At 41.9% G+C, this 12,853-nt stretch overlaps 1 protein-coding gene across 1 annotated transcript; it reads right to left on the bottom strand.

Moving 5' to 3' along the window:
• Positions 1–832: 832 nt before the first annotated feature.
• Positions 833–2,346, bottom strand: LOC103710014 (zinc finger (C2H2 type) family protein). Its single transcript, XM_008795579.5, has one exon. It carries the CDS (start codon positions 2,274–2,276, stop codon positions 1,215–1,217), a length of 1,062 nt encoding a protein of 353 aa, XP_008793801.1. The 5' UTR covers positions 2,277–2,346; the 3' UTR covers positions 833–1,214.
• Between the last annotated feature and the right edge of the window lie 10,507 nt (positions 2,347–12,853).

Here is a 12,853-nt window from a genome sequence, read left to right as displayed (position 1 = left end):
AGAAGTTGTCTTTACATAAATCATCCAGGCCACAGAATGATCTGGCAGGGCAAGTCTAGCCATATAGAGTTTGTCATTATTACTTCAGCATGTTCATATGCACAGCCAATCTAATCAATGCTTTAATCTTTTCTAATCACATACAATTAGATATACAATGTACTTCAGCACTGTAACACGCTGCTAAGGTTTAAAATTCATGGAGAAACAACACCATATGAAATAATTCACATCACAACAAAATATGTTTCATTTTTTAAAGGAAAAAAAATCAGGCAAGAATAGTTTGTCTAAGCTACACGCATGGAAAAAAACAGGGGGTTCAGTGCTTAAGAAATGATGTGTCACTAGACAGAGCATTGCCTTAAAAATGATGATATATGCAACAATATGAGAAATATCAATGTTGGAAAGCTTCATGTTAACCATGTTTTTCAACTATGCCAATGTCACTGTCATGTTGTCACATATACAGGTTGACCATTGAGAATGAGGAGCAAATCCCCAAAAGTACTCAACTCAAGTTTGCAAATATTTTATGATCTAGACCAACCACATAAATCATAAATCCTTACTTGAATTCAGCTCGTTGAACATGAGAGAGAGAGAGAGAGAGAGAGAGAGAGAGAGAGAGTATTCACTTGAATACCGCCACCAAGATTCATTTCAAACAATATTCTATGTCAATGCTTTTATTTTTTGTTCTTCAATTCAGCTGCCAAGTAAATGATTATCTGAATAGCTTTGTGACCCCAAGCCAAGTCTAACAATATTCTAGATAATTTAGTAGCACTATATAGGAAATAATATGAAGAAGTGGGAGAACAGTATATAACAAACTATGCAATAAACATAGCTCATTGAAGCCTCAAGTAAATTTTTATACAAAGCTATGTGAAATAAGCTCATTTTTATCTTACAGCTCATTGAAGCACATTTCATATAGAAATAGTTACCCTATTCCCAGAAACTTGACAAAATAGGAGTACGATATAAACACAAATGCTGCCCAGACTCATCATTCCAGTAGGCGAATCCTCATGAAGCAAGATGAAACAGAGTATCAGATATTTGCAGCTTTCTCAAGCTTCTCAGTATATCAATTCAGGGCTCATTGGAACAAATGATCAGTTTTCTTCAAAGAACAGCAATTCTTGTGATTCCTTGAAGCTGCACTCTCTTCAAAGGCAATGTCCAAACTGATACTAAGGTTGTTACCTCAAATTCGAATCGCAAGAATCTGAGTCTAATTTCCACCAAGGTTTAGAATCTTTCGACCACCTATTCCCCACCAACCCAAATCTTCCATCTTCATCATCTCCGTCCTCGCTCTCTCCCTCGAAAACATCCTCAATTTCCTTCAAATCCGAGTCATACGTCCACTCCAACCTCTTCAACAGCTCCTTATCCTTCCATTTTCCCACCGCCGACGCCGCTTCCTTCCTCGCCTTCCCCGAAATCACATCCTTCCAAGAAAAATTAGCATCGGCGCACCTCTTGAGCGCCCCGTCCCCCTCGTCCCCCACCACCACCGTCTTCAAACACCTCATCCTCGCCTCCTTCAGCACTCCGAGGAACCCCGAATCATCGGAGACCAACACCAAACACCCGATTTTTCCGCGGTCCATGGTGTCCACAATGTGCTCCCGAAGAGCCCGGTCAGCCGCCTCCGGCCGGTCCTCAACGGTCCGGACCACCACCCCGGCCCGCCGGAGCTCGTCGGCGAGGCCGTACCCGACCCGGGGGACCAGCAGTTCCCTCGAAGCCTTCTCGTACTTCTCCATCTTGAGAGCGAGCTGCGCCGCCAGCCGCACCCGGCGGCCGCCGCGGGCGGAGTCGAGGCGGTGGAGGCGCTTGGCTTGCTCGCGCTCGTGGATCTGGTGGAAGTGGTCGACGAGCTTGGCGCGAGCGAAGAAGTTCCGCCCGCAGATGCGGCAGGGATAGGGTTCCGGCGAAGGGTGGGAGGCCTCCCGGCGGTCGCGGGCGCGGCGCGCGGCGCGGGCGGCGCGGACGGGGGTTGGGACGTGGCGGAAGGCGTGGTGGTTGGCGTAGGCGACGCAGAAGCGAACGGGGCCGAGGGAGGAGACGGCGAGCTTGAGGCGGACGGCGGCGTCGTAGGGGGGGATGGAGTTGGGGGGCTTGTTGTCGAGGTCCCAGAATACGGCGACGGAAGGCTTCGAAGCAGCGGCGGCGGACACCAGGGTTTTGGGGAGGAGACCGGCGGGGAGGTGGGAGGCTGTAACTGGGCCGCGGAATCGGCGGAGAAAGCCAATCATCGCCGGGGACGGACCGACCAAATTGTTGGGAAATTAATCTAAGACAACCGGCCCTGCTTCCAGAACTCATATACACGAAGTCGGCATTCGTCTCCGCCTACAGGAGTTTGTTGAGCGGACAGCTACTGATGATTTTTTTTTTTTTTTACCGAAAATTACTTTTCCATCCCTCTAAAGACTCAATGTAACAAGGGGTTCCGGTTGACCCAAAAAAAATTTCCGGTCCACCGCTTCATGGATCTTTAATTTCCGGTCTCTAAGTTACTGTTTCCTTTAAAATATAGTATCCAAAGTGCCCCCAGGTTACTTAAGTACCCCCATGTTACCGGAAGCGGGAAAAAAATAGGTACCGTATTCTGTTTTCTAACCGGAAGACACTTTGTTTTTGTCTACCGAAGATGCTCCCAAGTAAAAATTCCACTTGCAGCCCTTAAGCGTGGATGCCCCTGGTGATCCCACAGAAGATGTTTACCGAAGATGGCTTTGGAGGAATATTTTGAGACGAGAAAAAAGGTGAAAAAATAGGCCGCAACAGGGTATGCGTTTTGTCTCCGTTCTTTTCTGTTCTTCTCTGTTTTGTCTTTGCAAATGGAGATTGTTTGGTCTGGGAAGAGACAGGCACCCATTAGGATGGATGCTAGATGGATAGGGAGAGAGCATGTCGAGCCTTTGTGTTGACCTAAAAACGTTGAGACTCCCTCTTACTCTTTACATGTTCCCTGTTTGAGAGAACGCTGATAGTCCCTCTTTCTCTGTGTAGTGAGAGTCTGCTTCACTATATTTCTAAGTCTGTTTGCAATTCGGAATTATTTATTCATTGCCTCCTCTTTTTTCCATTGTCATGGCTTCGGAAGATACTACTAGCTCTATTTTTATGGCCATTTGTTGTTATGGTAGCGAAGCTGTGATTATTTCCATCTCAAAGGACATAATTCTTGATCAAATCTTTAAGGAAATAGTTGAAAGGTGGAGACATTTATCTTCTACAATGATAGAAGTTAAGTTTTATATTCCAAACAAGTCTAAAATACTTGTTACGCTCATGAGCGATAAGGATGTTCGTAACATGCAACAAATACACGTCAACTTAAATGCCAAGGTGATCGAGATGGTTGTTACTCATTCTCCAACCTTGATCGAAGGTGCTGCTGTGGTAATTGAGAGGTATTCCGTTTTTAAAATTTTGGTTTGTGCAACGGATTTTAGTAAGTTTGCTAAAATAATGTTTATCATATTGTATGAACAGTGGCTCATCCCATTGTCCTGAAATTAGTTCGAGAGGAAAAAAATTTTCGAAGGGTAGCTCAAGTAATTTTGGTGAATTTGTTGAAGAAACAAGAGCCGCAATTAAAGAGGAAGCAAGTCAAAAAAATTCGTTGGATGATTGGAAAAATAGTATAGAGGGTGTTGGTCAGGAGTTCATGAATGTGGAAACTCTACGTGACACCATTCGCAACTATTGCATTGCAAATTGCAGGGATTTTGTCTTCGTGAAGAACGATCGTGATCGAGTTACTGTAGAATGTGTTTATGATGGTTGCGAATGACGTATTCATACTTCTCACCTTGGGAATGGTGAAAAGTTTGCAATTAAAAAAATGTACTGTAACCACACATGTGGAGGAGGATTGCAAGTGCGGTCTCATTCAAAGGCTTCAAAACGTTGGGTTTCGAAAATTGTTAAAGATCAACTTCAAGATATGCCGTTATATAAGCGAGTGATATTGTAAAGGATATTCGTCGACAATATGGTGTTGAATTGCCGTATCATCAAGCTTGGCATGGTAAGAAGGTGGTATGATGGATCTTTATGGTAATAGCCGGCTATCTTATGAACGGATTCGCTGGTATTGCGATGCCATTCTTCGGACCAACCCCGACAGCATTGCAGAGTATGAAACAATTGAAGGTCGATTCAGACGTCTATTCATTTGTTTTCATGCTTCACTAATGGGTTTCATAAAAGGATGTCGTCCTCTGATTTTTATGGATGGCACATTTATAAAGCATAAGGATGGAGGTGCACTGCTTGGAGCCACTTCCAAAGATGGAAATGATGATATGTTTCCTATAGCTTATGGTGTTGTAGATATAGAAAGTGATGAAAATTGGGAATGGTTTTGCCGGTTTCTGAAAAAAGCTATTCATAGTTGTAGTGAGTATCGTGGTCAACAGTTCACATTTACGACGGATAGCCATCAGGGCATTATTAAATCCATACCGAAGTACTTTCCTGATTCTTACCACTCATAATGTATACGTCATGTGAAAGAAAACTTCAAGAATCAGGTTTGCATCGTCATATTATGAATAATTTAAACTACAAAGTATCTAAGTAATATAGCATGTGGTATATCTGATTTTAATTATCAATGCAGGTCCTTGTCCATTATCGTGCAGCTAAGAGAAAGAGGCTCATTGATTTACTGAATGCTGCTGCCTATACACCAAGGCTTAGTGTATTCCGAAAGCTAATTGCAAAGCTTACATCAGAAGCCCCTAGTGCTACCACCTTTCTCCTACATGCAAAGCCGGAGCATTGGGCGAATGCTGTATTTTCAGGTCTACACTGGGGCATCATGACATCGAATGTGGCAGAGTCTTTTAATAGTTGGGTCATGGAGGCTCGTCATCTCCCTATGCCTCAGATGGTTGATCATATAAGGATCCAAATAATGCAGATGATGCATGAACGACGTAATCGAGGATATAGCATTCAATCTCAACTTTGTCCGGATGCTGAGAAAGTGTTGCATAAAAATGTGGAAGATGGTCGGAGATTAGCTGTATTTACATCCAACATAATGATATATGACGTAAAGGATACGAACTACTCATGCAAAGTTGATCTGCAGATGTGTAGCTGCTCTTGTGGCGAGTGGCGAATCTTCCGCATGCCATGTAAGCATGCTTGTGCATGCATCGAAAAGGCCGACAGATCGCACTGTACAAATCGATTTTTAAGTTGTCTGAGATTGCATTTGATTTACGAGAAATTTCCAATATGAATTACGTGACAACCTGAAAATACGTTTAAGTGGCTCAGTTTAATAAGTCACCGTGGACTTTTCAGTTAAGCGATGAGCATGATAGGGACTTGAAAAAATTGCCAATCAATATGGACTTTGCAGGGAATAATGATATTATCTGTGAAAATGTTATATTACACAGAACATGAAAATTACAGTTGGACAAACATCCTTTAGAACACATTTACAATCAAGTTTTACAACTCATTTGCATTCATGTGATACAATAAGTAGTCTACGATTTCTCTATACAAGTCTTCACATGGTACATTGACCTAAACCTAACACTGGCAACACTCCCGGAATGTAATAGAATACTCCCTGCAGCCCAGCTCTTGTATAAAGATGGATCCTTCAATTCTTCCTGCAATGGTCTCGTGCTGCCTCGGGTAAGTCCCTCTGCAAACATAAGCATGTATGCCCCGCAGTCGACACTATCATTTCGTTGTTGTGCACATTGTCGAATTTCAGAATATGCTAATTCAGGGATACGAAATTCAATATAGTCGTTTAGCCACGATCTCACAAAAGATGCCTGTAATAATGTGAAGAATGCAAAATTTTAAGAACATACCTATGATAAAGAAGAATATCAGTAATATCAAATTTCACAAGTGATACCAACATATCTAACAGCGTCCACCCCAACGTCGAAACTCCACAAGGAGTTGTAGCATTCGAAACGCTGGTCCTTCAAGTCCAGAGAAAGTAGATACCAATGCCATCCCGTATTCATCGAAATGAAGAGATATCTACACTTTTGAAGATCGACACATCTGAATTTCCGAAGCCATGTTTGAATACTGGGCACCAATGACTCTATGATTCTTTTAGTAACATCAGTGGTAATTGAGAGGTAATCCAATGGTAGATGCTGGAGCACGGCAGCCTGCATACAATTTATTTGTTACAGCCCCATTGGCACGCTGAATTTCAATTGGAAAAATGTAAGGACGAGATATCATAAGCAGTAAGTCAAAACCTGGATCTCGCAGCGCAAATATAAACACAGATTGTCAATAATCTCATTATATGCACGAGGCAGAAGCTCCAAAATGCGAAAGTACACATTGATTACCTGTACGTAATAAAAAAAAGTACGCAGTCAGTACCAAATTATAATTTTCAGTAGTAGTTCATTGTAGGAGCATACGTCACTCCGTAGTGGCTTGTCATGCAGGAGCTGCACTAAGGCATCAGGGCTGCATGCAGGTTTGGTACGATCTTCATCCTCCCATATTATATCCCTACATAATTCAAATGTTTAAGCAACTTTCAATGCGATAATTGTGAAAAACGGTAGGTTAATATAATAAACTTACCCAAACTCATGTTCTTCAAGGAAGAATTTAATAGCTTCTTCATAGCAAATAGGGAGTATACCTGTCCCCTTCCCATGAAAGCTATGTTTCAGTGCCACTCTCTCAAGATCGTTAACTTTAGTGGACGACACTATATGCTAAGTTGAATAAATGGTGACGACAGATATTTTGGTTAGGAAACTTAACTGTATAGATAAATAAACACATATGGACGAGACAACAATTCTATACCGCTCCCGGGGGAGAGGTTTCCTTCCATGTTGGAGCAGATTTTTGGAGCTCCATTAATGAACTGGTCGGTGGGTCGAATATGTTGGTTGACCGAGCGGGCAAATCCTCGGTATCAATAGTAATTTCCGTACAAACCTCAGCTATTTGGGCAACTTTGACCCTTTTTTTAGCCCTTTTATAAGTCTTTGGCTGGTGTGATATGGCCTTCGCTTTTTCCGATGGCTTGCGCTCGCGTGCTCCCAGCTTCACGCGCTTGCATAAGGAGGACACATATGAGCTCGGAGCTCCAGCTTTCTTCTTAGCTTCAGCATCAGTGGACGAAATAATCTGATAAGAAAATGCATTTCAAGACAATTTATACTACCATTCTAAAAACTGCGAACACTACGTATCAAAAAATTACATACCTCCACCAAATCAGCACTATGCTGCATATGATCTTTCTGAAGAGCATCGTCGTGAATAGGTGGATCAACTGTAGTATGCTCCTTCACGTAACCAAGAAAGATCATATTTAAATCAAGTAAATCGATTGATACTAGAACTGATAGTTAACTTGTCAGACCTTATACAGAGGAAGCATGCTTACCTCAGGGGGAACTGTAGCATGCTCACCAGGTTTGTCATCAACCAGAAGGCCCTTATCTCGTAGGACCTTCTCTATTGTCGACACCCTCTTATCGAGCTGTTCTATGCGGGTATTCTCGACATCCCCAATAGAATGAGGGTCTGGTAAACTAAAGCCATATTGTAGCAAATACATCTCAAGCACTGTGATACGTGTGTGAATTCCCCGCAGTGGATGTCGATCACTTTGGCTGGATGACGGAATCTAAAACAACACAATAATGAATGTGGTGTATGAATTGAACAAACTGTAGGCATACATCCATGTGTGCAGACTTGAACTATGTGCCGGTAAGTGAAAAGTGCATGTCAAATCAAAAGTGCTTTTAACTGTGTTTGGAAATGCTATGTCACAGTAAGCTGCTAATACCTGAGTTCTGACATGCACGGATTGTTGCTATTCTGTTTCCGTACGCCTCTCATCAGGCCGTAGTAATTGTGGCCTTCCTTGCAAGAGAAGGTGCAACTGCTCCTCTCTTGGTTCTAGCTTCTTAATAACCTAAAGCATGCGAACAGTTAAATTTACGTACAAGTTAAAATATTTCCAATGTAAGAATTCAACATTCAAACCTCAAATCGTTTTAAATTTTTCATAACATCCGCAATCACGTCCACCCTGCGGGGGAATGGGGTGTTGTTCCAGCGTACGAGATGTGGATACATGAACGGTGGCTGGTGCCTTCCAACAATGCTGTTAGCATGTTCAACAGCCCATACCTGCCAAAAATGCATTGTAAACATCAAATTACATCTAAATATATATATTGTAACAATGAAATTTAAAAAAAAACATCTTATGATACTTACCACCAAGGCGACCGTGCAGCCATCCATGTATCTACCAACCCCTTGGCCTGTGACGTTTCTAGTCTTCACACTATCGGCTAGACTAGGTATTTGCTGCCGAAGAAAAGAGAAAACGGCAAGACCCCAACTATAAGAACCTAAGCGGTCTAAATCATCAACATATGAACATAATGTCTTAGGGACATAGTAGCGTACGGTTGGGAAGAGGATAGTCCCAAAAAGAAAAAGAACTTATAATTTTGTAAAATCCTCCACATCTTCTCGACTGCTCTTACCGACAAGAACTTGTAATCTACTTTTAATTGCATCTCTACTGGCTTTCTGGTGGTCACCATCAAAAAACCGGGTGATGAGGTCACACGTAACCCTCCCCTTCCTATGCAGTTGCACCTCATCACCCGTCGCACTCAAACCAATGATTAGTGCGAAATCAGTCCCTACAAAAGGCACTATAACCCTACCAAACCAAAAACCCTCCTCAACATTATCCCAAAGGGAGAGCAATGTGTCCAAGACAGGCCTACTCTGTTTTATATACGATAGACCTAGCATGTGCCCAAATGAAGTGTCATGTATTCTTTCTTTATGTTCATCAGACATGAATGGGATTAGGGTGACTATAAAATTTACAAAGTGGGTGAAATAACACCTTCCATTAACCATATTACTCGGGCCAACAGAGGATTTTTTGCCGGTACTCTGCTTTGGGGCCATCTTAAATTTCTGCATCACAAATATAGTTACAAATTATATTTTTAATAATATCAATGAAAAATAAATCATCCTAAAAACTAAAACAAATAACACAATTAGCACGAAATAGAAAAATTTTTCCATAACAAATATCTCAAATGTGCTATCACAACCTCTTTGTCCATTAATTCCGCAAAACCACTAGACCATTCCAACAACTATCTGGAATGCCGTATAATACTACATATCGCGTCCGTGTTCAATACATTATTCGAGAAAGTATGCGGTGACAAACCTGTTGAAGGAATGCAGAGACGACTCAGGGAAGGTTGGAGAGACCAATGTCCACCTAAGCTTCCGCTACAAATGAACAGGGCGAAGTCGGTTCGAAGGTCGACTCCGAGGCCGAACAGAAAATATCTCCTTGCTCCTCAGAATCGGGTCGGAAGGGTTCTACTTTTCTAAAAGGGAAACGGCTTAACAGGGAAAAAGAGGAAGATCGAGTACCATTGGAAAGTGGTTTGCAGTTCTAGGGTTTGAAACCGGGGCGTAAAAATCAAGCAGAATCGGGCGAAATTTTTAGGATTAGGATACGAAGATTGGGGACGAACGAGGGCTGAAATTGGTGAACTTTAAATAGGGCTAGTTCAAATGAACACATAGCATACGAGGAACGACGGAAGAGGAAAAAGGCCAGGGGTATTTTGGTCTCCTTATGGTATTTCATATGTCAATGGACCGCTTATTAAAAGAACAGTCAACAGAGACTATTCGTTATAAAGGGGTCTAACTTTGGACCGCTAAGCAACTTCCCCTTTTTTTTATCCTCTATAGCCATGCACCAACTAATCATATCATTTACTTCCTAATAGATAAATCATCGAGATAAGTGCAAGATAAATAAAATCTAAAAATAATAATTAGCATGATGCACAACTATGTGGACATGATATAAGTTATATTTGCGCTTACTTATATCCATTCCTTTCAATCTAGATTGGAGCCTAAACCCGATGCAGACCAAACCAAAGCTCGTAAAATACTAGAATCAAGATTTTGCTAATCGAGAATTGAAGCATGATGTCACTTAGAATCAAACCTCAATCTCTTGCTCAGTGTGTAAGATGTAATATCATTGGTGCAAGTACTTTAAGATGTTTTCGGCAGATGTTTGGATATCTTACGCAGTCCATATTCATTTCCAAGATAGCCTACCCCATCGACTCATAAGTATGTAAATTAAACTAGAGATCCATATAAATATTTTTGTAGCATAATCCATTGAAAATAATTTGTCCTGTTCGGATGCTTGGATAAATAATCCATGGATAGTACATGGAATTATCCATACATGGCAGGCAATGAAAGCAGATGATCAATGGAATTTTTTTTTTTTAAAGAAAACCTTAACTCGCGATCTTGAATAACCATGAATGCTGTAGAAAGGAACGCAGATTTCTCGTTCTTTGGGATTGTGCGATCGAGGATCTCTTTTGCTTCATCAAATTCTTCCTTCCTGATCATTAGTTCTTTTAACTTTTGACTGAAAAAAAAATATCCATGGAGAAAATATATGGGGATTGGGGGCATCCAAATAGGCTCCAAAGCCGGCGCTCTACCGAGTTTCTGCGAAGTTTGTTTGTAGCAGCTTGACAACATAGAAAGCAGGGCAGGAATTCTCTGGAGTTTGTCGTCCTAGGAAATAAGCTTCCATGAGATCAATAGACATCTATAGAAGTTGAGAGGGCAAATATAGCATTGCAGCCTCCCCACTAGGCCCTCCTTTCACCAGAGAATGTCCGTTGAAGGTAGAAAATTTCTCATACCCTCCCCACCAGCATGGGCGAACCCGTGTATGAGTACGTCACCCCACCACCATCTTAGTACCAAATGACTAGTAGCACTTTTAACGGACAAACCAGACAGAGGGCATCCAGTCCCCGTATTTAATCGATATCCGTGCGTTTTGAATCTGCACTATTCTATTAAAAATAAAGCTTCGTTCTAACTGTGTTACAAGCTCTGCAGTGTATATTTACGTAGCGGAAGGCACAAATGTGGAACTAAGAGAAAGGACTTTGCACCAACTAATGCTTCATGGGCCAACTGACCCAACTGGGGGAAGGCCGAAATTATGTCCCAAGCGCGCGCTCTCTCTCTCTCTCTCACACACACACACACACACGCACAGAGTCTCACGTACATGGGCATGGAGGAAGGAACGCACCTTTTAGAAGTACGTCTTGTCATTAAGAATGTTTTCCGTAGGTTACTTGGGCCATGAATTGGCCAACAATTATTAACTAACTCGACGGGCACCTCTCTTGCAAAAAGGCTCGATCTTTGAGAAGGTCTAGTTTCAAATTTTAGATATTTCTTAAAAAAAAATACTTGAACAAAGTATCGATGTTTTACAGGTTAGGTCAAGTACTCCATTTGTGTTGAAAAATGATTGTGGTCATTTTCAATAATTGGATCCTGTTGCCGCCATTTCTGGACAGAAGTAGAAGCGCAATTCGGATAGCCCTAAGGTCGGTTGGAAACAAGTTAAGCAGGATGATTGAGGCGTTAGGCATTGGACTCCTCCGCTGAATGGCATGCAAAAAGTCCACTTACCGAAGGATTTTTGAAGGATTTTCTGACATCTAAGTCAAAACAACGAGGTAACAATATAGAAGGAAGAGATTTTAGCAAAGTGAGGGCTCTGTGAGAATGATAGTGTATTGCGTGTATCTTGCCTCTTTGAGGTTCTCTGGATTGCTCCCCTAATATAGGAAAGCCAGTTTATCGTTACTTGGGCTGACATAATGTGTAGTGATGGCAGACAGTGGCCGGTGGTACAGCTGCAGCATGGGTGCCAGTCCACGTGCAGAATGTGAGATGCTAGTAAGGTGCGGAATGTGATGCCACTGTGATTGCGGACTGCTAGAGCTATCGACTGTTGGGGCTGAGGTTGAGGTGTCTAGTATTTCCTTCATCAAATCCAAATAGTTTGTTATTGATCCATCAACATTTTGAAAGAGTATGTAATTGTATTTTATCATAATCTTTCATGAAGCCTCCTATCCGTCAATCAAGGCCAGCCAAGTGACGGGCTTGAGAAGTGTGTGGGCAGCCATTTGAATTGCAAAAATTCCTCATAGCTGGCAACACCTCGGCAACAATCTCAGATAGTTTTCCAAACCATACCTACAAGATATGTGGAGTGAAATATGCATGCAAAATAACTGTGTGTAATCCTTAGAACGTGAGTAGCTTGCCCAAAATGACCAACCTATATATCCAAATTCTCAAACATGGCTTTTGCTTATACAATCCAATCTCAAGAGGATCTTTCAAATAAGTGCTATAGAGCTCTGGCAGATTATTGTATTGTTACTTTCTAAACCTGTTCCTCAAGTGTTATTATGATTTAGGCATTAAAAGGTCTCCCGCTGGATACTCTCCAGCAAGAAAATTTCTTTATATTTATTGTTTCAGCCTGAACTTGACGCCGGACCGGAATTCCAAGTACAATCTCAACCTTCCAGTATAGTTTCAGGTGCACCGTCGTTCTGCACGGTCCGAGCAGTTGATCGCCAAGCTCTTCAATAACCTTCATCGTTCGATGGTCAAACTAATTCTTAGCGGCTGCAATCATGGACACATGCCACCCTCAAAAAGATACACTTCACCTAGGTCATAAAATACAAAAAGAGGAATTTACACCCACACCCACACACACACAAAACACCTTGCGGGAACTTAACCAATAATTTATAGAGAAAGTAAAATTCATGATGCACCGTGGGCCGCAGATCAAGATATGGTTCGGCCCACATCTTGAGCACCGTGGGCCTATGCGATGTGAAATTTTAAATTCCAGAGG

This window comes from Phoenix dactylifera, chromosome 11 (assembly GCF_051530095.1).
Source record: "Phoenix dactylifera cultivar Ajwa chromosome 11, Ajwa_hap1_PhDact_Kaust_v1.1, whole genome shotgun sequence".
NCBI classification, from domain to species: Eukaryota; Viridiplantae; Streptophyta; class Magnoliopsida; order Arecales; family Arecaceae; genus Phoenix; species Phoenix dactylifera.
Note: the sequence above shows the minus strand (reverse complement) of the source record. Positions and strands in the feature narration are given on the sequence as shown.